The following is a 24,767-nucleotide window of genomic DNA, read 5'->3' as shown; positions in this document are numbered from 1 at the left end:
CTCACCCTTCTATATTCAGATACTCATTTTGAACTTTCACAATTGGTGCCTACATACCTAAATGCACTAAGTTGCTGCCATGTGATTGGCTGATTAGGAATGTTGTTATTTCAAGGAACACTTATTCTAAATAAGTGGCCAGTGACTTCAAAACGCTGCTGCAGTCCCAGCTGGAACAAACTGTGGGCCCCAACTCTGAGCACAGGTTACCGCTTTTCCTCTCAGGGTGTTGTCAGAAACTCTGCAAACCCAGCCAAACAATGGTGCGCAGGTTATCTGATAAAACTCTCACATGGAGCACACACACCTTAAAGGTAAACACAGGTAAGCACCTGCGTTGTCTGTTGTAGTTCTATTATATCACAGCGTCACTGCAAACATACATGACATCTAACTCCAGTCCAAGCCAAACGAGGAGGCACATTAGGGTCCATTGATTCGGCTGGTACCCGCCTACAGGCAGGTTTGGACCAATCCTCTACAGTAACTCTGAGACGATGGTGGGGGCTTTTATTTTGGCTCAAGTTTGTTAAATTCTAACATTTTCTGGATTATACTTTATTTTTAAACCAGTAACTATGGAGCGACCCAACCTTCGGAGATTATTCTCTGTTTGCGACGTGAACAAGTCCGGTAAGATCGAGTACGAGGACTTTACTGTAGTCTGCCGTGAGCTCAGCGTCCCTGAAACCGAGATCGGGACTCTGTTTGACAAGTTTGACCCGCACGAAGACGGATACATCGACTACAACAGGTTTTCCTCCAGGTTTCAGGAGGTTTCGGAGACTCTGGATCTGGCGTCTTTCGGCGCAGGGGCATCCCAAGCACAAGACTCCCCCTGGGAAGAGTTTGAAGACAAGGCAGATACGAAATCCATCCTTACCGAAAGGTAAACTCACATCCGGGAAGCTCCAGTTTGCTCTACCCGTATTCTGGCTGGAAATTACCTGGCCAGTGGTTACTGCTGCCCCACTGTTAGCTTTGTGCTGCACTGATTAGTCATGCGGTACAGGTGTGTACTGGAAGAATAAACAAGCTCACCCTTAAAAACGATATACAGCTTGAATGTAATCAAAAAACACTGGACGTTTATACTAAGATAATAAGTATATACCTACGTCCCATAACTTTTGTATCGTCACTGATGTCATCTTTCTTAGTGGCAGGGGCGTTTATAAAGGATTTTTAAATGGGGTGCCACTCGGAACCAAGAGGAAGCCGGAGGGAAGTACAGGAAATCAGAATATTTGTCAGAAAAACATGTGATGTATTAAAAACTGCTGACGCACATGAGTTCAAATAGTGGTTTATACTGAATAGGTTTCTTGCAAAGTGGTCAAAGTGGTAAAGTTCATTTTAAGTACTAAATATACCTAAAATGCCTAAAGTACTATGCACAATTATATTGCTGGACTATTACTGATTAACTAATATCAGGGCACTCAGTGAAAGACTTGGAAAAAAAAGAGACTTTGTTGCATTTGTGACTTTTTTTTTTCCAAGTTTTTATTTGTATGTAGGGTTGATGTTTAGGGGTTAGATCCCATGACTGGCTGGGAGAAATGTGTGTGGCTCTATGACTTAAAGGAGAGGTCAGGCCAGTTTATGGTTTGGATGTAAGTATATGGTTTCAGCAACGATGAAGTCTTAATTAATGCATAAATCATTTTAGCACCATCTGGCAATTTTCATTACTTACTATAATTGTATATGTTAAATATTATTATTATTATTATTATTATTATTATTATTAATAATAATAATAATAATAATAATAATAATAATAATATTATTAATAATAATAATAATAATAATAATAATAATAATGATAGAAATAAATAGCTTTACATTAAATGGTATGAAATACAAAGTACAATATTTGTATAGAACATTCAAGGACATTTACTCAAAGTAAAATATTAGTATTTGTAATAAGTTACATTTCAGTATTGTATTATGTGACTCAACACTGTAGAAAGAAAAAAAGAAAACAATACAGAAAAATATAGTTTAAAAAATGCAACTATCTTTAAGCATAGCTCAGCTTGGCATTATATTTGTTACATTATTTCTAAATGGAAGTTTTCACAGTTTTCTCTAATGGTGATCAGTGACACACAGAAACCCAAACTGTTTTAGATCTGTATAGATCTTCTCCAAACCTAGAAAAGCTAGATTTTGCTATCTTGCTGTATACTAATGAGATCTAGAAACTTTTTTAACACTGAGAAAAATGTCCTAAACGTAGCTCTGTACACCACATCAGAGTAGATTTCAAACACTCAAGATACCGACTGATGTACTAAGTTTTATCTTTTAATTGAAGGGTTGAAACAGAAATTACAGCACTAACTATATATAACAATATTTTGTCAAAAGATGTTTACCTCTACCTTTTTGTTTCACCCATTTATTCCACAGTGGATATCCATCATGAATGGTCTGTTGCACTGCTTTCTCTTTCTGAAACGATCAACTTTTAACACCTATCTTTTAGCCCTCCAGGAGTTTATAATTTGCTGCTAAAACCATATTTTAGTCAAAATATGCAACTGAAAACATGTCAGTCAGCAGGTGGTTACTAACTGTTGTGTTGTCATAGTTTCAGGGAGCAGCTGGCCGATCTTTACAAGGCCATTCACTCCTCTGCAAACATGACTCTCCTGCAGCAGTATGAGGAACTCATCCACTCCCTGATCAGCCAAAGCCTGGACAGCAGACTTCAGTGTGAACAGCTTGAAACCAGTCTGAAGCGGTAAGAGCAACTGTCCTGCGTGTGGTCAGTAGATTTAGGAGGAGCTTGTAAAGTCAAATCAGTATATAACAATCAGCAGGAAGTCACAGCACATGGGTCCCAGTGATGATATGAGCAGATATGAAGTGGCTGCCCTCTTGTGGATGCAGTTAAAGTGCATTTTTAATGTGGTTTACTATCTAACTGCTGAAGCTGCTAAGTGTTTAACCCTCCGGTCTTCACTACTTTTGTCAGTGTGCAATTTGCATATTTTCTTAAGCTAATTGTTTCCCCCAAATGAGCTAGAGACACAACAGCAGAGTTAAATGTTTATTTGGGCAGACTGTGAATCTGTGCAGATTTCAACAGTTCTGATTAGTGGAGATCTAACTGCTAGTTGACCCTTCTGATGTTGCTGCAGTCTCATATGCCATCTGTCAGTTGGCTCATCAATCACTGTTCTGAAATAGAAAAATAATAATAATAAAAGCACCTCTGTGATTTGGATTAGGGTGTTCTTAGTATAACACTGCCAGTGGTTTGCATACACAAGGTCTTCCTCTATCCTTCTCTGACATGGGTGTCAAACTGTGCTTCTGAATCGCATCCTGACACAAAAACTTCCTTTTATACAACAAAGTCTTTTTGTGAGATATTCAACCACTTTTACATTCAGATCATTTAAAGTTTTGAAGTATTTTATGCTGTGTTGCAGGTATGGCGAGCTCTAAATACCACCGATTCCTGTACTCGCCAAATGAGGGGATTGTGAGGGGCTTTTTTGTGCTTTGTTTGAAGACGCTAATCCTAAATTTAAAGAAATCATCTTTTTTAGGTTCAATTCTCTTCTGTGTAGACCCTGTCCATGCATCATGCTGCTGCTCCACTGAATGCCAAACTTTCCTGCAGCTCCTTTGTTTTATTTATGTAGTGCTAAATCACAACAAGAGTTGCCTGAAGGATTTTTGTAAGGTAAATCCCCAACACTAATAAAGAGAAAACCCCCTATGAGCAAGCACTTAGTGTCAGTGGGAAGAAAAAACTCCTTTTTAATAGGAAGACAGGATAAAAGACACACTGTGTAAGCGAGCCAGAGACGAATAAAAACTAATAATTGAATGCAAGGTGGTTCATAAATACATGGAGAGTGAAAGTGGGTGAGTGAAGAAATATTGCACCATGGGTAACACCCATCAGCCGAGACTTAACTATCTCAGCTTTTTCCCCTTTGTTTATCTGCTCCGTAAATGTGCAGTTTTATCTGATGTTTTTCTTAGTAGTGACACTCGTAGGTGTGAACCTGAGTTCGAATGGTTGTCTGTCTCTATGTGTTAGGGATAGGCTCCAGCCCCCCTGCAACCCTGACCTGGATAAGCAGAAGAAGATGGATGTTTTTACAAAAAAGTTGATGCTGCTTAAGGTCTACAACCACTCCTGATTGCTTACTTTGAGTAGCCAAACAGTGACTTTTAGTAGTTTGTGTCTTAAAGGGTTAATCAAGGTTTGACTTCAGCCTTTTTAATAATTTCCTGTAAAGACAGTCTGTTAAGCCATGGAATCTCTGTCATAACAAACAAAAGTGAGTGTGTCTCTAAGAGCTTTGTGTGCTTCACTAACTGCATGGAATGGGAAAGTTAACATTCCTTTCTCAAGGAAGTAGGAAGACTAAAATTTGCTGCCCTTCCCAGTCGTTTAATTGTTTCATAGCTTGGGTATTTCCATCTGTTTCCATTAGTTGTATCTATAAAGTAACCTTTTCCCCACATAAAGTAGAATAAATGTGTGTGGGCATCTAATTAAGAAACTCCACTGGCAGTAATCAGTACCTCAGTAGCAATCACCTGGGGAGTCTTGTTTTGAAATTCTGTCCCTCCCTCGACTCTGGTTGGCTCACGTGTTGTCTGAGCTGAAGAGCGAAGCCACAAGTGTAGCAGGTTTCAAGTCAAATCAGTCAGCTAGATCAAATAAATGGACTCTTCTGGTTTTATGTGCTGCTCATTTTTGTATTCGGATTGCTGTTGGAGGATCTGCTTTGACTGAGCGTGCTTGAAGGATGGACTCAAACAGACTTTTCTGTTCAAACAGAGCCGAGGGCTTAAATCACAGTCAGCTGACAGAGCTGGAGGACGATATACAACAACATCTCGCTAGGACGGAGGAGAGGGCGAGAGACGAGGTGAGTGGAATAGCTGCAGGGTTCATAGTATGTGAAGCGTTGCTCCTGTGATTTACTTCAATACTTAGAAGTTAAACGTAAGAAATTTCATCATGAAAGGCAGCATATTTAATCAATAAACAGCACGCAGACAAGTGGACTAAATGATTGCATTTGATTCCCTGTTGAAGTGGAAAGATTGCACTCATTCCTCAGTGTTTCATGTGAGCTACCTGCAAATTTGTGGCACAGCCCACAGCAGCTAGTTACATGTGTTTTCACAAAGAGCCTCTGTAAAGTCACAGGAAAGCCCCTCTTCAAGGCCTGAGCTGGCCTGCACTTCTAACTGCTTCGGTTTCACAGGAGAGAAAGAAAATGGAAGAAATTATGGCCGGCTTGCAGAGGAGGCATGAGAATGAAGTTGCAGACCTGCATGCCAGTGTGGAAAGACTGTTAAAGGTAGGTTGTTGTTTTTTTTCGTATTTCACAGACAGCTGTCTACTTTGTTCCCCCATGATGTTCTCTAACAACATACAAAAAGAGAAGAAAGCCTCTGTATCTGAAAAGCAACACACAAGCTCTTGTAGGATGTCTAGCTGCTGCTGCTTGCTTTCTGGGAAAGTGTGATGGACCGTGCAGACAGATAAAGTCTGCTCACTACCTTTCATCCAGAAATGACAGCATTTCCAGAAAATGTCAAGATTTCGCTTAAAAACAAGACTTTTTACTGGTGCATTTTGCTTCTCCGTTCACATTAGACGTAGCAGAAAATGTAATGTAAACATACACATTTGTGGTTAGCTATACAATAAGTTAGCCTTGGTGATTTGAATAGTGAATAAAAATACAGAGGAAAGATGAATTGAATAAAGGAGGAGACAAAAAAAGAGGGAAAGCATAATTAAGAGAGAGTTGTGTGTATTTTGGAGACTAGCTGCGCTCATTCTAAGGCTTCATATTACGTGCATTAACATAGATGTAAAAGCACACATTGTATAGACACTACCTGTACTGTTCAATTGAACCATGCTGGAGGCATTTAAATGCATAGAGTAAATGAGGCATAAAAAGTGAAGCCAGAAATTCACTCCACACCCATTTAAAGCAGGAACTGGCCAAAACCTTTTTTTTTTTTTTTTTGGCTTCTTGTAGCGAGTTGTCCCTGTGTCATGGCAAACAGTGATTGCCAGTGTCTGCTGAAAATTATCGACTTTAAAGTGTTGTAAAGCACTTGTTGTCATAATTTGTCAGACATATCTCACAGGAGTTATGTATATGTGTGATTTTTAACTTTCCTGTCACAAGTTAGAAGCTGACATCAGTTTTTGGATTTTTAGATCTGCTTTTAATTATCCTGGCAAAAAGACTCGCTGAGATAAAAACAAATCTTTTTTTAAAGAGAGGTGTGGCAAAGAGGGAACGAGAAACTGCAACAAATATAACAGTTCTATGAAAATATTTCAACTGGCAAAAAGGACTGACCTGATATAGAATATAGAACAGAGCAAGTTTGATAATGCAGAGTCATAAGGATGCCTGCAAAACGGGTCATTTAAAAACGAAAAAAACACTATGTGTAACTAGAGATGGCACGATACCACTTTTTTATGTCCGATACCGATACCGATATCATAAATTTGGATATCTGCCGATACCGATATGAATCCGATATAGTGTTTTTTAATCAACAAAACTGTTTTTTAAAATATCTTGCTGCATTTTGCAAGTCTGCAAGTTCATACTCAAGTTTAAAACAACAACTACACTAAAGCTATTCTGTTATACCTGTATACAAAAAAAATGTTTCATAGTTCAATCTAATAAACTTAGACCTACACCATCCTCCCTATTCTGGTATTTTAAAGAGTACTTAGCGTAAATATTAAGCAACCTAACTAATAGGGTTCCAACTCCCAGCAACAACAAAAATAAATAAATAAAAAATAAGGAACCACCCCTCACGCTCCACCTCATGATGCTTAATCGACGTAATCAACCTTAATTTGATGCAGTGTGAAAAAAAATGCACAGAAATCAATTATTTTTCAAGAAATATTAAATAGATTCAACATCTTTCTTCAACAAAATTGCAGACTGCACAGATGGTACCTTCCCAAAGTAAAAAGTACTATAGCTTACTAGGGTATATATTAGACTTAATAGTCACTATATACAGTAATTGACTTCTATTCATTTTACATCAAATTAAAACTTTGGGTGTCAGATAATTATTTATTAAAAGCTCGACATTTTAAATGAGAATAAGAAAGAAAAGTATGTCTTTGTGCCCCCTTTTCCCTGTTCATGCCCTATCGGCCCCCCTGGCTAAACTTTGCTAGATCCGCCCCTGCACAGTTACCAGCGTCAGCTACGTAGAAAAAGATCCTGGTGTAGAAAGTAATATTAAATAAATTGTAACAACAGCTTATCAAGCTTAAACGTTCTGCTGTTGTTCAGCCGCTGGTTTCCTCTTTCTGGTGCAAAGTGGGCCAAAAACAAACAAGAGAGATGGACTCGCGACAGAAAAGCCGATCAGCTGATCATTAGCAGTTTCACGATTGAAGTAGCAGCCGGAGAGCGAGAGGCAGTCGCTTGTTAAGCTTAACGTGGGAATGCTTTACAAACATTCAGAGATGGACTTACACACTTGCTTTACTTCTCTCGGGGATAACTTTGTCGGAGATGAAATGCCAGGTTGCTAGCGAAGCTCCACATGCTATCCAGACCACCGACAGGTCTGGCATGCCACAGCTGCTCTATCACGTGATGCATACTGCTCAGACTGCTGACGTTCTGAGGTGAGTTACGGCGTGTTGCAAGTTTTGTGAGGTGCTTTCGTGATATTTAATGGATCGGATTACATTTTTTATTTTTCTCCGATATCCGATCCAGTAATTTAGGTCAGTATCGGACCGATACCGATACGTAATATCGGATCGGTCCATCTCTATGTGTAACCCCTTTATGTTGACTACAGCCTATTCACAGCCAAGCGTTTTTTGATTAAACACATGAAGCAGCTCTTTGCAAAAATATCAGTTAGTGTTACAGTACCCAGCTGTTTAAAAGCCTTTAAGAAGCTACAGCGTCACAAAAATGCACCTCTATGTGGCTTACTGTAGTTCATCTACAGGCCACACTAGCATTTTGGTGTCCACAATGCAAAAATATGATTGCCACCTCATGCAGCATATGTTGTGTCAGACAAATTTCCAGTGTCTGTGACTATTGTGGATGGTGACCAACATCAGCCCGGTCAAATAAAGACTCTCTGATGATTCACTTAAGCCGTTTTGAATTTAAACCTTCAGCAGAAGTCATCTTAAAAACATCTACTTAAGTTTTTGACAGTAATTCCTGGTTAATAATTTCCTATCAACGAGGAAGACGAGACATTATTACGTGAACTTGCAAAGTAAACAAAACAATGCAATTAGGTTATTATGTAAGACATGTAATTGGAGTACTGTGTAGCTTTAATAGTAAGACTCCTCTGTATTGCAATAGTACCAAATGTCTGCTTGGCACATACAGTATAGTGGAAGCAGTTGGTTTCCTTGTCCTGTAGATGGTGAACGTGATAGATCAGCTGCTCTTACACAGCGTTAACTTATTGTGAGCATACAGTTTGATGGATATAAGATGGTACGTTTCAAGAGATTGGAGGCAAGTCTGTGTGTTTAAAGTAATTTAGAAACATTCAACAGTGTTTCTAAATCGCAGCATCAGGTCATTTTAAACTGTAAAACATCCTGTTTGCTACAAATGAGTTGCAATTCTCTTAAAAATCATCCTTTATTTAAATGTTTTGAACTTTATATATAAAAATGTCTAAACTCTGAACTGCTGGTGTTTCATTCTTTCACAATAAAAGATCTGGTGGCTGTTACTTTGTATTTTGGCTTTTCTTTGCTTCATATAATTAAAATGTAAAACTGTTTAACCAAATCTTAATGTAACTGCTTTTGTTTTTTTTAATTGATTTAAGAGTAAAGAAGACTCTGAACTGAACCATTCAAAGGAAGAGATGCTCAGACTGAGCGGACAAATCAGCAATCTCTCACACGTAAGTCAAACTACAAGATTAGTCCAGTAAATCCCAAAATGTTTTTATCTTTATTTTTATGTTGTCATTGACCGAATCTCCTCACAGGAGAACGAGCAGCTACGCGGCTCTCTTCTGCAAGCCCAGACAAACATCGCCATCCTGCACTCAGAGCTGGACAAGCTGAAGAACGTGTATGCGGATCAGAAAGCTCAACATGAACGGTAAAGCTATTGTCAGACCTGACCTGACGATTCTGACGCTCAGAAACCACAATCCATATAAGGTGTGTGCGTCCTTTCACAGAGAAACGGAAGATTTGAAGAGGATGGCTATGGAATACCAGTCGTACTCCAGTCAGATTCAGATTCTCCAGTAAGTCTGCCTTTAAGCTCATAATAATGTGTTTATGCTGACTTTTTAAAACAATAATGTAATGACTCTAGTCAGTACTTTCAAGCTCTTCTACGTGAGTAAATAAAGCGCACAGGTTTGACAGTGTCACTCCTGTTTGACATTTATGAGCTCTATATAAACAACATGAACTTGGATTTGAGAATCCAAGTTCATGCAAATATTTATTGCTCTCCCTACGATGTAATAGAAGAGCCAAGTACCTCCTAAATGCCTCTAATCTTTCTAATCTAGTTGTATGAGTCTGCCACTTATCTGGACTAACTGGGGGTAACAGAATAGTGGGATTTTTGCTATTTGCATAATGACTGATTTTATTAGTTAAATGGTAAAACCTTTAAGGCAGACTAATGTGAACTCTCGTGTGCTGTCTCACTGTGAATTCACTGGACAGCTACTAAAGTGGCCAAAGGTATGCCGCTCCTGGGGATGTTGCGTGCTTGTTTAAATTATGTCTTTAGAATAAAAACTACACATAAATAGTAGCATTGACTGACCATTTATAAGGAGTGTTTGACTGCTTGACAATCCCATACAGTAAAGTAAGGAAGTGCAATAATTGTATGTATATGCGACTCTCACGTATTTCCTTAAATGCATCATTAGGGAACTGAATAAAAAGCTGTATGACAGTAATGACGACCTGCGCTCGGTATTGGCAAGTGAAGCAGTTGCAGCTAAAAGAAGGGTAAGTCTCTTTTGTTCTAATAGCATGTTTCCCTATACCCTCTGGCTCTGTCAGGTAGAAGCTCACAGTCAACTGTTTTCATGAGTTTAAGGTGTTTTTTTTTTTTTTTCTCCCTGACTTTCCTAATCTGCTCAACAGCTGTCTCCCCAAAATGAAATCCCAGCCAGGAGAATGAAACCCCTCCGACAGAGCACGCTCAACCATAGCGGGTATATAAAGATTTTTACACACCTGTATGCCTCTACCGATTGATGTCTACGCACTTAAGTGTCACATCTAAAGCCATAGTTTGCGTCGGGTGTTTTCGTACAGCTTGGAGGTCCCGAGCAAACTGACCTACTCTCATGTGGCCACCTGGGCCGATAAATACCTGGACAGTGGGGTCTCCCTGCCGATGGACACAGCTGAGAGCTCGGGCAGTGACTACGACAGCGACGACAGCAGAAGCTCGGTGGAAACTGTGCACTTCAGTTACTCGTGTGTCCCATCTGACATGGAGGTGGGGGACAGGTCCAGGATCGCTCGATGCCAATATGCTCCTCTGCTCTCGGGACATTGAATTTGTGTTTTTCTTACAGATATCAGAAGTGAAATCTGAAGCTGCCGTGTCAATGGCTCCGAGTATGGCCACCTCCATCGCTTCTTCCCTACGAAGACGTTTATCTGTCTTTTCTCCAAAGGTAAACCGGTTCTTGATTTAACGTTTTTGCATTCCCACTTTTCCTTTGGTTTCTTCTTTGGTGTTGTGTTTAGCGTTGCTCTTTCTTGTAATTTTGTATTGATTTAAATTTTAGTTTTGTGTGCTGCGTAGTCTCATTTCTGAAAGGTAACTAAATGATGCTTGCTTTATATGGTCAGTGTTGGGTAACCTTGTTATCTTATGCTCCCTTTAAGCAGCCGTTGGAAGCAGACATGGAAGCATGTGATGAGCCCACCCAGATGTACCGCCTGGTTTTAGCGGGAGACGCAGGAGCGGGGAAGTCCAGCTTCCTGCTGAGATTGACCCTTAACGAGTTCAGAGATGATATTCAGACAACACTGGGTGCGTGCCATGGCAAACATATCTTTTGATTAAACACTGGCACTCGCTTGAGCTCAGAGATATAAATCTGCTTTTCTTTTCTTTTTTTCCCCAGGGGTTGATTTCCAAATGAAGAGGATGTTGGTGGATGGCGAGAAGACAAATCTGCAGATCTGGGACACAGCGGGGCAGGAGAGGTACAGCACCTCCATGAGAACCGTTTAATGAAAACTGAAAATGTGGTGCTATCATTTTGGTTCTAACACATGTAAACCTCTTTAATTATTGACTCAATTAAAAGACACTAGAGTAAAATGAGTTTTTATGTTTATTTTAGGTTTCGTAGTATTGCCAGGTCTTACTTCCGTAAAGCTCACGGAGTCCTGCTCCTCTATGACGTGACTTCAGAAAGCAGCTTCCTTAACGTCAGAGCATGGGTGGATCAGATTCAGGTAACTGCAGTGGTGACGATCAGTTGTTGAAAAGATGACAAAAGAAGCACTATTTAAAAACTAGGAACAGAATTTATCGTCTGCTTTGTTTCTATTAAGGAGTCAGCGGAGGAGAAAATACCCATGTGTGTTATTGGAAACAAGGTGGACCTCCGAGGGGAGCTTCCTGAGGGAAGCTGTGTGAGCAGTTTGCACGGTGAAAAGTTGGCCAAGGTGTGTTATTTTATTTTATTTTTTTTCTCCATTTCACCTAGTGGAAAAGTATTTATACAGACACCTGGCGTCTAAGGTGTCTAAGTAAACTGAATGCACTCAGGGATGTCGGTGCTTTGCTTGTAGACGTACGGTGCCTTGTTCTGCGAAACGAGTGCCAAAGAGGGTACAAACATCACAGAGGCTGTGCTTCATCTGGCAAGGTAGGAGGTCAGAGAGAGAGAGTTTGAGTTAATTTCTTTGCTCGTTTTTTGCTTGGTAACCCGTGGCAACACTCCTGCCTTTTTACTTTCACACAGAGAAGTGAAGAAAAATGTCAAACTGAGGCCGCAGTCAGACTCTCAGGTCAGACTGAATCAAATCAGCCCAAAGAAAACTCTTAACAACTGCTGTGGACTGTAGACGACTCATGTCTGTACAGAGCAACGAAGGACAACGTGCTACTTTTATTTAATAAATGTCAAATTTTAAAAACTGTTATATGAAGGTTTCTATTGTGGGAATATTGCACATGTGCAAATATAAATGTACAACATTATATTTCTTTTAAAAAGTTTTATTTATTTGGTAGGTTATTTTATAAAATAAGCAACAGTGTTTACATTTTGATTTAATGTAAGTATTTTAACTGTAACTGCCAGATACACAAACACTTTTTTTCGATCAATGCACTATTTTTTTTCCCCCCCAGATTTCTTTTCTAGAGTTGCATAAGAGGGGGAAAAATATTAAATTTTTTTGTTTTCATCGTCACTGTAAGCAATACTACATTGCGGGTTTATCGCTTGTACTAATTGAAGGATTTATCTGTGTGTAAATAAAACTGCTTGTAACTGGGTTTTTTCTTTACAAAAGTCTCACATCCACTAATTTTTTGGGGGTTTTTTGTTGAACATCTGTGATAGCGGAACATTTTCCAGGCCCCATTATTTATAACAAAGAGAAACGTAATCCTTTTTCCAAGTGAAACAGACAGAACTGGAAAGCTGAGAAGCTTCTGTCGTATCGATCAGCAGAAACCTACTGAGAACTCTGTTTTATTATTCGTTTTTCAGACGAGAGCTTTTTAGTTCAGGCTCCAGTGCTGTCGTGTTGAATCAACAGCAGAAAACTCTTTTCATATAAACTTATTAGATGACTCGAGACCAAACTCTGCTCCTGCATATGAAGATGATGATCTTCGAACTACTTCCAGCAGAGGATTTCAGTTTCTTGCAGTCAAAATCATTGACGTCACCAAACTGCCCAGAGCCACCACCAGAGCTCCAAGTATAAATTTCCAGGAAATTCCCTAAAACACAACAAAAACACCACGGTAGTTCCAGTCAATGCCAGATTCGTGGCAATCACAATTAAAAAAAAAAAAAAAAAAAGAAGTAGTAGATATAATCACAGCTTACAGATGGCTTCTTCTTTGATGGGATCAGGAAAGGTGCAATATTGTCTCCAAGCATCTCTGCTGGTTTGGGTTTCCACTCTTGGGTTTCTTTGCCTCCAGACTGCCTTTTGACAAGTTTAGATAACTCAACATGGATTGCCTGTAAGGGGGGGAGGAAGATGCTTCTAGTAAATAAAAATGAAAAGCTCAAAGGGTGAAGGTGCAGTTTTAAAAGTGTCCAGCAGGTGAAAGCAGAGATCTGAAAGTAAAGTAGACCTTTATGCTAAAGACCAGGGAATTATGAAAGTCACATTTTAAACTTTATACTAACAGCTTTGCACTTGTAACCAAATTTCACACAGAGGACCTTTTATATTTTTTAAATGGCAGATTTATCATCGGAAAACTGTAGCTCGCCATAAAAAGTAAGCCATTTTTCTTATTTTCAGTGGAATTTCTGATATTTTTTTTTTTTTGGTTGACCCACCACTACAGAGTGCAGTGCACCAACTTTCTCACAGAGCAGCTAAATCAGGTTTCTCTAAAGCATTTCATCCACTGCTGGGACAAGCGTGTAATTACCAAAGCAGCAGATATTTTCGTTTTGTCTAGACAAGACCAGGCATATTTGTGACTGTGGCAGTGCGCCCTATAGATCAGGTCACTGTAACATTGGCAGAAATGTACTCCTCAAACTCTGTAGATCAGATCCTGCGGTGCTGGAGTAAGCAATGACCATAAACTAGGATTAATTCAAATCTTTGCAGCATTTGTACATTTCTCTGCTGTAGCTGAAAAGGAGGACTTGGTTACTCTCTCCGCATTACAAAAATGTAAGTTATGTATGTATGTGGTATTTTTGCCAAGATTGCAAGAAAGCACTTAGTGATGTGGTCACATCTGTGGACTGCCAAATGTGCAGTTTGCATGAGCCTCTGTGGAGGATTTGGCAGATTAAACAAACCACAAAAACAAGATGGTACAGGCCTCAACACAAAGAGTTCACCAGGGTTCCTTCAGGCTGATGTGGAGCAAATTTATTTAAAAGCTTCTAAACTTTAATATTCAAAATAAAGCGGTTATGTCCATTTGTGTGAATGTGAGAGATGGTAATTTATCCCGTATCCAGGGTCAAATGTTTTCATGTATTAAAAAACTGGAGATTTTATAGGCATTTAAAAAAATATTGTCAATTTAAATAAAGCGGAAACCATTTTTTTTGTTATCAACCAAAGATTTTTCTTACATTTGTTTATATTTATTTAAGATAAGCCCAACTGTGCATGTTGGGATTAAATAAACCAGTTGCGTTGTTGCACGTTGGCATGGCGATATCAGCATATTGCCCAAAGCGCAATTTTGCTCAAGTATAGCCTCAGAGCGCTGCTATTATATGAGCCCGTGCTGTTTGATGGTTGATCGTTTATAATGTAATAATGTAAAAATATTTTAACACATGTTGAGCGTTTAGTACGGAGCTGAATTTTTCTGAATAATTGCACGAGGCCTGGAAATTATTTATTCATTCGCTGTGCAAGTGCAAGTTTAACAACAGCACTCGACTCTGTCTTTACCCTTGAAATTATAATATGCAGAGATTTTTAACCTCAATAATGGCACATTCGAGAGGTCCTTTTTAAAATAAAAACACATCATTTAGACCGACTGGAGCGTATTGGCAGCCAGGAATAATTTTGGAGCGACCTCTCCCCTGTTTTTTCATTCTTTTTTTTTTATGTGGGAGGGATTCACAGGCAGCCTTGGAAGAAGGACCTGCTCACCCATATCATCTCACCTTGGTGGCTGGCTCCAGTTTCAAGGCCTTTTTTAGCACTTCCATAGCCTCTTTGTATTCGCTCTTGTCAGACAGGAGCTGAAAGAGATTAGAAACCCTGCAGTGTGAGCAGAGCTGGAGGAAGCATAAATCAAAAACTGACAGAGAGGAAGATAGCAATATTGTACCTACTATTATTTACCCACAAAAATAATAAAAAGCTAACTATATTAACAAACTCCTCTTCCTTCCAGGAAACCTCCTTAAAATTATAGGTTGCGAGATTCAAATTAGATGCTACACACTGTCTATACATCCTCACCTTTCCTACCCTGAAGAGGGCCTTGACGTTGTTTGGCTCGAGGGTCAGAACGTCTCGGCTGGTGTGCAGAGCCTCGTCAAACTGCTCCAGTCTGACTTGAGTGGTCGCCAGGTTGTTCAAACACTTCACACGGTAGTCCTGCACCTCCTCCTCCTCTTCCTTCACACCAACATCATTACCATCTGCACAGGGAGAGACGCATGGCTTATAACATACCCTTCTGCTTCAACTGTAGCTTTACAATCATTAGATTGAATTGATCCCACAGCCCAAAAACATGCATGTAGGGTTAATTGGCAGCTGTAAACTAACAATAGATGTAAACGTGAGGGTGAATGACTGCCTATCTGTAATATCTTGACTGTCAGGGAGAAACTCGGTGCTATTTAGTGCTATTTTTGCATTCAGCTGGATGCTTTATCGTTGTCCTGCATGGTTTTACCATTAGGCTCAAAGATGTCCAACTGGCTTAAGCAGTGACTGAAGTAATGAGCACTGGTTAGTGCAAAGGGATTTTACTGCTGGCCCTGAGCATGATGGGTGATAAATGTTAGCAGCTTAGGGGCTACATTTTTGTGAATGTGCCACGCAAATGCGCCTGAGCAAGTTGAACAAACGTCTTGGATTTACTGCGCCTGTTTTTGCCTTTAAAAACAAAAACTTATCAGAAATAAGACAGTTATGTTTAGGAAATTATGTACATCACGCATAAACAGGGGGAAAAAAACAACCAACTTTTGCATCCATTAAGCTGATCTTTTGCCAAAGAGTGCTTTGGCTGTCAATCGTGAAAAACATGCAACTTAGTTTTACTGAATGAAGCATAATACATGCTGTGCCCAAATGGCTAATCGATTTGCAACATGACAATAGCTAACCAAATATTTGCATGTCAGGATTGTGATGTGGCAATTTGCAAAGAATTAAATCAAAATCAGTTATTTTAAATGTGATCTGACAATAAAGAGGACCGATGACTCTCATGCATGGACCCATTTTTCACAAGCTAATTCAAAATACGAGTCTGTGTCAGTGTCTCAGTGTTAACTGTTCAACCACTATTTCATTTTCATGCAACTCACATCATAGCAATAACTATCACAGACTATAGGCCACCCATCCCCACGCTCACACTGCCCCTGATGACCCAGACCCTAAAACACTTCAGTTTGTCTCAGCACTCGCTCCTCTCCCTCTTTATGTGCACACCTGCTCTTGAAAAGCGCTGTTACAGAGAAAAAGGGGTTCATAATTTTATGCATTTTGTGGCTTAATTGGGGAAGCAGTGACACACTGTCCCCACATATATGTTAATTACTTAACAAAGCATTTTCAACACAGGAAAGCTGAGGAAGCATTGAAAGCAGTGTGATATGAAATAGGCATCACACTACGTGGATGCTGTGCTCGAGTCCAAGTGAAAGGCGCTTGGGCTCACCTTTTTAAACAGCACCTGGACGCATCAAGCAGCGGCCACACTAACAACACGCACTGCACTTCATTGTGCTCGGACAAGGTATGAAACAACTGTTTGGTCTCCAGTTAACTGCAAATATTTAAGCCAAAACATGGGGATCATAGTGTTTTGCAGTGTTTTATACAAAGTTATTAGGTTCTCTATTTTGTTGTAAACTGAATGTATAATAATGATGTGCAGTCCAGCAAATTTTGGCATTGATCCGATATCAAGTAAATGCAGGGCCAGTATTGCTGATACCAATACCAATAATGATATTTTAACATATAAAAGCAGCTTATGTGGCTTTTGTGTGTGTGTGTGTATCATCGTACATTTACCAAATTCTAACTCATGTATTTTGAAACTGTGTTTTTTGGAGACCTGCTATGCAAATGCGCCGGTTTCTAAAACTCCAGCTCCAACTTGTGTGGGCTACATACTGAACTTAGAGGATAGAATCAAAGTATTGATTCTATCGAGCTAGTGTCGATCCGAAAACAATATCAGTGTTGGTATCAATGTGCTACAAATAATTTAGACGGTCATCTGCTCGAGTTTTACTTCATTTGACGCTCTTCTCCCATAAATTAATTATTTAATAATATTTTGTTACTTATTAAATTCGTTTTTTAAAAAGCCTAAATATTGAGCTTGAAAACCTCAAACTCAAACGACATTTCCTCTTCAAACCAAACACTATTCTTTTTTTTCCTTCTTTAAAAGCTGAACAGCGTTTGACATAGAAGTGAAAATATTCCCTTTTTCCACATTTAATAGGACACTTCAGCTCAAATGACCATGTTTCATCCATCCACGCAGTAAACTTAAAAGTTCTTACTTAAAAAAAAATGACACAAAATTAATTTAGTTTTGCATTTCTAATATTTTGCAAGAGCATATTTATTCTTACGTAATTACCAGTTAATTGATTATATTGATTTTAAATCTTCGTGTGTGCCGAGCTGGTTTTTGTGTGTTAGGCTCCGAATGACACAAGTAAGAGATAAGGTCTGTGTTTTCCCTTTTGCTGGTCATCTTCTCATCCACTAATTACATGATCTCGATGCCCTGATAAACTCCTCTCTTCAGTGCCATGGTGACTTGTCTCACCGGTCTGCTGTCATTGTTGCATTATGAAGCAGTGCATGTTTTTCTCTTTGCTGACATGTTCAGTCACATTTCCCTCTTGGCCCGACCCTGCCTCATCAATGATCAAAGTGATTAAGTAAGTAGAAAAAATAAGACCATTGATTAGCTTTGATTATGCAAAAGAAGTAAGCCCAAAAAAACGATCACAGCCCCAGGCTCAGATGGACGTGGCGCTACATCGTGCTGAAGCGATTAGTGTGACGGCAGAAGTGAGGAGAGCGCTAACCTGTTATGTCATCCCTGGCTGATGTGGCAATAAGGTGTCTCAGGTCTCTTAGTCTGTGTTTTATGTGCCCTGGTTTGTGTTTTCTCTGTGTGTGTTTCTTTGTCTCTGCCAAAGCATCCTTGGCACAGTCAAAAGTAAGGGAGTATTACCTTTGCTGCGTGTGGTCAGCACATCCAGAGCCACGCAATAGGCCCGGGCAGCCAAGCTGTATTCCTCCCTCTGGAAATGAAAATTCCCTGTCTCTCGTTTCTGGTTGCCGATGCGGATGCGGTCTGCAATGGGCAGAGTTAATGGGTCCGGTTTCTCTCTGAAGTCCAGCAGCTGCAGCTGGTAGAGTAAAGGAGCCCAGGCTGGAATATCAGGCTCTCTGCACATAAACACAAAAACAAACACAGTCAGTATTTGGGGGCCAGAGGATGGCAGCAGCTTGTAAATGGCCTGTATTTGTATTTACTAGTCCCTAAGGACCCCAAAGCACTTTACACATCCAGTCATCCACCCATTCACACACACTGGTGATGGCAAGCTACATTGTAGCCACAGCCACCCTGGGGCGCACTGACAGAGGCGAGGCTGCCGGACACTGGCGCTACCCTGGGGAGCACTGACCACCACCAGTAGGCAACGGGTGAAGTGTCTTGCCCAAGGACACAACAACCAAGACTGTCCGAGCTGGGGGCTTGAACCGGCAACCTTCCGATTACAAGGCGAACTCCCAACTCTTGAGACACGATTGCCCCAGCTTGTGTGTGTTCTTAAGCTATTGTCTTAACTGTTATTAAGGTCTTATAACTGTATTACTTTGTGTGCCTTTTTTTCTTGCTCCTTTTTCCCAGTGGAATTGTTTCTACATGAGACCAACTGATGGCACTGAGTACATCAGTAATCCTGAATGGAATGAGTACTGTTATCCCTGATGAGCCAGGGAGGAAATAATGGGGCTGCAGAGCTGGATCTAAGCAGAGAACAAAGAGGAAGAAATATAAATCGTCCATTCCAGCTATCATCATGAGGGCTGTGAGGTATTGGGCAATAAGATCGATGAGCTTGGAGCGCTGATAAAGTCCCAGAGGGAATACCATGAGTGTAGAGGGATGTGCTTCAGGAAAACGTGGCTGAACTTGCACTTCCCAGACCACAGTATGGCACTACTCGGCTTTAAAACATTTTAGCCTTAGAGAGCTTTAATCTGGATGAATTTCACTGTGAATGAAAAGGTGGCGCGATCTTGGACACGTTAGTCTCAAGGAAAGTTTCTGTGACCTAGTTATTGAACTGATAGCTGGTGCTTAGCTTCCAGGATTATTTAGTCACGTCACTGCTTGTGTTTTTTCTTTATAGCAAACTCTCCAACAAGAACAAAAGCATCACTTCTCATCCCCTAATGCTGCTCTTAAATTTAAAGACACAGACACAGCTAGAAAGATTTTTTTTTTTACAAGATTTTCAGTTCACGCTGGTACTTATACGGTACATGGTAAATTCCCTAACCCCGTAGGCCCAAGTGTGACATATTTGATACATGACGTTTTGTGAGTTTTTGACACCTGAAAAACTTGAATAAACTTTTGAGCAAAAGTTATACAAATTTAATTCCAAAAACACTTCAGTTTCAAAAAATTAGAATTTTCAGGCAACTAGTTAATGATTCAGGTTTTACAGAATTAAAGTGACGATCAGTCTGGTATCTTTTTTGTTGCAAGTTTTACCAGTTTGTGTTCATTTATTATAACCTCTTTTGAACACTAGAGTTTATAATAAATGAACACAAAGTAGTAAATAACTGTCATCACTTTTCTGATATTTGACTTGATATTTATGCCTCTCTCTGTGCTGGTACGCTATCAGTACAGCGTGTGTTAAATTTCACTGTATCCAACAGGTCATAGACCTTAAAAGCAACAACTTTAAAGATGCCTGAGAGACCCCGGTTCACTTAAACAGACCAGAATTCGACACTGGTGTGAACTCTGGAGCTGTCAATGTGTTCAGTTCACTCAAGAGTCACTCAGAAGGAAAGTTAATTTGGTTCTCAATCATCTGGCTCCTGTGACCACGTTGCACACAATGGCCCATTATCAGTTTCTGTGTGGAAGCTCTGATTCAGATGGGGTGTGTGTGCATGTGCGTGCGTGTGTGTGCGTGTGTGTGTGTGTGTGTGTGTGTGTGTGAGAGAGAGAGAGAGAGAGAGAGAGAGAGAGAGAGGCAGAAAAAGAGACAGAGAGAGCCAAGACAGAAGGCTACGTTTTTAAAGGTTCACTCTGAAACGACTGCAATACGACAAGCGATGAAACAATAATAGAAACTAACACCAAAAGCAAAAGTATTTAATTAAGATCACAACACAAAGGTGTTCCTGCAGACCCCCATTCAGCCTCTGTTTACTGCAAAGTGATAATACAAGGGTTTCTTTAAAATTAGGTTATTAAATATTCACACCGGTTGTGTCAGTGGCACAGTTTCTTTTTGTCTAACGGACCTGTAGTTGTATCCTCGGCCTTATCCTGGAAGGCTGTGTCAGCAGGTGGGATCGGATTACCCTTTCACCTCCCCTCTCTGGAGACCTCATCCACTATCGCAGGACACACAGGAGTGTAAAACCAGCATCTGAGCCAAGCCCTCAGAAACTCGAGCCAGATCCCCGCCCTCACATCTCAAAAAACTCTTTTAGAAGTCTCTTTTAATTATTTAACCTCAATGAGCTGTTTTTGCATACTGCTGCACAGAGCTGAATTGTGCAGCAGGTGTCCGAGAGCAACGGCAGAGACAGAAGTTGAGCTTTTGAAAAACACATGGCCTGTGTTGCATTTTGTAATGTTGGTCTTTCTAATCATATCCCGCTCACGCCATGTGTGTTGCAGGCATAGGAAGAATGTAACACCATCAGTTTGCACCGCACATACTGTAACTGTCTGTACGCTTACTGTAGCTGCTTCTCTCTGCTCTTATCTAAAAATATTACACAATCTCCAGACTGTGTGTTATGTAATAGCGCCTGACATATAACAATAACTCACGCAGAGACCGGCAAACTCCGACCTTAACGTGCCCGGTTCCAGATTAAAGGGGATCTGTGGGAATTCACCCCTGAATCCACTGATTAACCACCACAATCTGAAAGTACATCCAACTAAACTTCTTTTAGTCACCATGAAGACTCAGAATTTATAATCTGTTTTTAAAGTCTGAGTCTCATTAGTTTATTACAATAAGTATGGCTTTCTAGCCAAATATAGCACTAAAATGCCACCAGATCTCAATCCAACACCTTTGGTATACTGGAATGGGAGATTCTGACCATGGATTTACAGACCCTATTAATTCAATGTCAACCAAAATCTCGGAGGAATGTTTTCAGCATCTTGTTGAATCTTTGCCACGAAGAATTAAGGCTTCAGTACAAGCACAGTGTATCTAATAAAGTGGATTATAAAGCTTTGAGTTTGAGAACCACTGCGGACGATAATGATAAACATAAATGTTACAGTGAGCAGCGACTGAGAATCAGTTTATCATTATGTGCATCATTATTATAATCCATCATTATGTAGCGTGGACTTTTGAGTGCTCTATACTGAATAGACTTGCAAATCAGTGCATAGTACAGTAAACAGCAAAGTGTTCTTAAAACTATAAATAGCCTATCACAGAATTAGCTCAAGCTGCTTCACATATTTTTTCTACTTTACAAGAGATTTGGATTAGTTTCTACCGAGAATAGAAAATAAACCTAAGTATCTCATTTAAGAAAGAAAGAAGTTATTTTGTTTGGCCTACAAGGAGATCCGCATTGAATCGAACATTTTGTTCAGAGTTAAAACCTCTCACTCATGTGTCATTAGAGATCAATTTTCTCAGACAGAAGAAACACTTTGCTGCTCATGACTCACAAAGGATGAGACACAATATTTGGGAAGTGATGATTCATCTCTTATTAATCGCTGCAGCCACACAGCTGCTTCAACGTCAACTGTGGAAACCGAATGTGCCACATCAACACTCGACTAACTCCAAGTGATGTGCTACCCTGCGAATGAAACTGAAGTCGCGCACAGGCTCAGGCATTAAACAAAATAAACATGACTTTCGAGATGTTGAGAGTAATCTGAGAACACAGGCTGCTGACAGATCTATAAGGTTTAAAGTGTCATACGGGTCACTGATGATTAGCACCACACCAGTGTGCTACTACGCCGAGTTTAGCCAACCCCAAGGGTCCTTTTAGTGCAAACAGGAAGCAGAGCCTGTTGGACGGGGTGCGGCCTCGCTGCAAGATCCCAGTGAAACCCGAACCTGTAACTACAGCCCAGGTCAACTTCCTAAAAAGTGAGCTGCAGAGTCAACACCCCCCTCCGCTTACTCCTGGCAGCCTCTCTCTGCTGCTGTTGGAGAAACTAGGGTCATAAATTAATTAATTAATTAATGAAGTGTAATGGTGTAACAATTGCAAATTTTTTGTACTTTCTATAGCAGCGGTCCCCAACCTTTTTTGCGCCACGGACCGGTTTATGCCCAACAATATTTTCAGGGACCGACCTTTAAGGTGTCGCGGATAAATACAATAAAATAAAACTAGTACCGGTACCGAAAAAAATAAGATTTATTCATAACACACGTGAAAAGACCCAGGAAAACCGAGTTAACGATAAAAACGATAACACAATAACGCAAAAAAACCTAAAAACCATACATTTCACACCTGAGCCTCAACTCTCGCGGCCCGGTACCAAACGACTCACGGAACGGTACCGGTCCGAGGCCCGGGGGTTGGGGACCTGTATTCTATAGAACTAAACAAAGCTAAAAGTTAGATTTAACTATTAAAGGTTCTTTGGTCTGTTTTACGCTCTATTCACCCAAGATTTGTAGCCACGTAGTCTGAACCAGCGAGTTTTGCTGTGTATTTGGTGTTCTATGAATTAAGGCTATGTCCACACGTACACGGGTATTTTTGAAAACTGAGATTTTCCATTTTCGTTTTAAAAAATAATCCCGTCCACACGTAAACGCAGAAGGAAAACACTGCTAGGAACATGCCAAAGCAACAGGTGGCAATATATTCCTAACCGTGTAGAAATGTTGGCCAATCAGAAGTCTAGAAGCCTCGGTGGGAAAAAGTAAACAAAGCTGGGGCATAGAAGCAGAACCGAGTCGTATGTGTGGAGGGACAGTAACTGTGTGTGTATATGTAAGCATTTAAACACTGCAGAGAGTACAATTAACAGTATTGTAGAAATTCATTTCACCAAAACAATAACGTGGCGCACAGTGTGACGTCAAAAAAGGCGCACACCTTTGACGCTGCGTTTTCTCCGTTTTTCTCGTCGACACGTAAATGCTAAAAATGAGTTTTCGAAAATATCCACCCTGGGCGCGTTTTTAGAAATCTCCGTTTTCAGTGACAGAAAACGCAGTTTATGTGTGGACGAAAGGTGCAAACGCATAGAAAAATCTGCGTTTTCAAAAAGAAGTCAAATTTCTTTGCGAAATGAGATTAATTTTCGCTTTACAAACTCTTTTCTGAGGAGTTTTTGACTTTATTAGTATTTTAATTTATTCCGCCATGATATTAATTTCATGAATTATGGTCCTATTAAGAGTAAAACCGGATGAAGTAGGGCATCCTTTAGGGCAGAGGTCAGCAACCTTCAACATCAAAAGAGCCACTTTAGCTCCTCCTACCAAACAACGGGAGAAAAAGCCACATAGGCAGGTAATGGGGTGGGAGAATGTATGGATCAGTAATTGTATAAAACTGTTAGTTTTGTATAAGGAGGAGGAATTTTATTCAGGCCACGGCCATTTTGAGTGGAAGGTGAGTGATATTTTGTCTTGCTGACACGTTGTTGTTCTTTTAGACACTTTAAATACAACAAAGTGGATTCTGATAGGCCCACTTTGTTTTAACCCTTTTTTCCCCTAAGAATAGATATAATCTTACATAATATCAAAGTTAATTGCAGATTAACCTTGCCAAGCTAGCTAGCTAACCAGCACCCTGTCCTCTAAATTGGTCACGTCTACATTCAAGAGAATCGAAATGGCGATGGATTACAAAGCAATATTAAAAACGACTTCAAAAATGTTGTCAACAAATCGCCGCGTGCCAGAAGTTAAACCCATCCTTTGTAGTCGATGATAATGGCATGAAGTTAGAAGATGTTTAGATGTGCAAACTCTCATGAAAGTTGTGATGAAGACATTTATTTGGACTGAAGTGGCAAATGACACCATCTCATCATGCAAGAGGTTTCTTATAGCAAACAAAAGTCACATAACTTGTTTGTTTTTAAGCTATGAAAGCCGTTGATTGATTGATTGACCAAGTTCCTGTGTTTCCATATTTGTTTGTTTCTGTTCCTTAACCCTGCTGATGGAAGTGTTTGTAATCTGTTATGCTGATGGTAATTTGGACTGGCTGTTTAAGACAGTAACTAAAAATTATTGCTGTGACTCCCTTGTATTGTGGCCGATCACTTTTATTATAAAGGATCTTGTTATTTGTACAGTTATACGTTTATTTAAAAACAAAAGCCTGATTTTAATCTGTTCCTCATTTTCAAAACGTGTTGCGGAGAAATAACTCTACAGGCCTGACCAAAACTAGAGCAACGAGAAGCCATACAGGAAGGTTTTCTGGGTGGGAGCAGCAGGACAGAGCCCGAGGCTGTGAGGGATCAAATTTCTAGGTGTCACAGAAGCAGTTAACGCCTTAAATAGACTTTCTTACAAAATTT

At 40.0% G+C, this 24,767-nt stretch overlaps 2 protein-coding genes across 5 annotated transcripts in view; one reads left to right on the top strand and one right to left on the bottom strand.

Annotated features, from left to right (window-relative positions):
* The first annotated feature begins 383 nt into the window (after positions 1–383).
* rasef2 (RAS and EF-hand domain containing 2) lies at positions 384–12,560 on the top strand. 4 transcript variants are annotated; one of them, XM_085461778.1, is made up of 17 exons: positions 384–889; positions 2,603–2,755; positions 4,820–4,910; positions 5,253–5,348; positions 8,878–8,955; positions 9,043–9,158; positions 9,241–9,309; positions 9,955–10,036; positions 10,175–10,245; positions 10,349–10,535; positions 10,615–10,716; positions 10,931–11,078; positions 11,173–11,254; positions 11,395–11,509; positions 11,612–11,722; positions 11,849–11,925; positions 12,022–12,560. In XM_085461778.1, the coding sequence occupies exons 1-17, from the start codon at positions 579–581 to the stop codon at positions 12,122–12,124; spliced, it is 1,992 nt and encodes a 663-aa protein (XP_085317904.1). In that variant the 5' UTR covers positions 384–578; the 3' UTR covers positions 12,125–12,560. The 4 variants fall into 4 exon arrangements, with proteins under 4 accessions (XP_085317904.1, XP_085317905.1, XP_085317903.1 ...); XM_085461779.1 differs by having other exon boundaries at positions 11,609–11,722; positions 11,849–11,932; positions 12,022–12,084; XM_085461777.1 differs by having other exon boundaries at positions 385–889; positions 10,934–11,078; positions 11,609–11,722.
* Position 12,561: 1 nt separating this feature from the next.
* The window catches only part of fkbp16 (FKBP prolyl isomerase 16), a 32,422-nt gene continuing 20,216 nt past the window's right edge, over positions 12,562–24,767 (bottom strand). Inside the window, exons 4-8 of the mRNA XM_085461780.1 lie at positions 18,180–18,397; positions 15,197–15,378; positions 14,896–14,973; positions 13,123–13,260; positions 12,562–13,013 (exon numbers count right to left, since the gene is read on the bottom strand). Of these exons, the coding sequence (XP_085317906.1) occupies positions 12,927–13,013; positions 13,123–13,260; positions 14,896–14,973; positions 15,197–15,378; positions 18,180–18,397 (703 nt within the window). The 3' untranslated portion in view covers positions 12,562–12,926. The remainder of the gene's footprint in view (positions 13,014–13,122; positions 13,261–14,895; positions 14,974–15,196; positions 15,379–18,179; positions 18,398–24,767) is intronic.

The sequence above is a fragment of the Copadichromis virginalis genome, linkage group LG7 (genome assembly GCF_057382275.1).
Source record: "Copadichromis virginalis isolate Kocher_CV1m ecotype Utaka linkage group LG7, C_Virginalis_male_GT1.1, whole genome shotgun sequence".
In the NCBI taxonomy this organism is placed as follows: domain Eukaryota; kingdom Metazoa; phylum Chordata; class Actinopteri; order Cichliformes; family Cichlidae; genus Copadichromis; species Copadichromis virginalis.
This window is presented reverse-complemented; position numbering and strand designations above follow the sequence as displayed.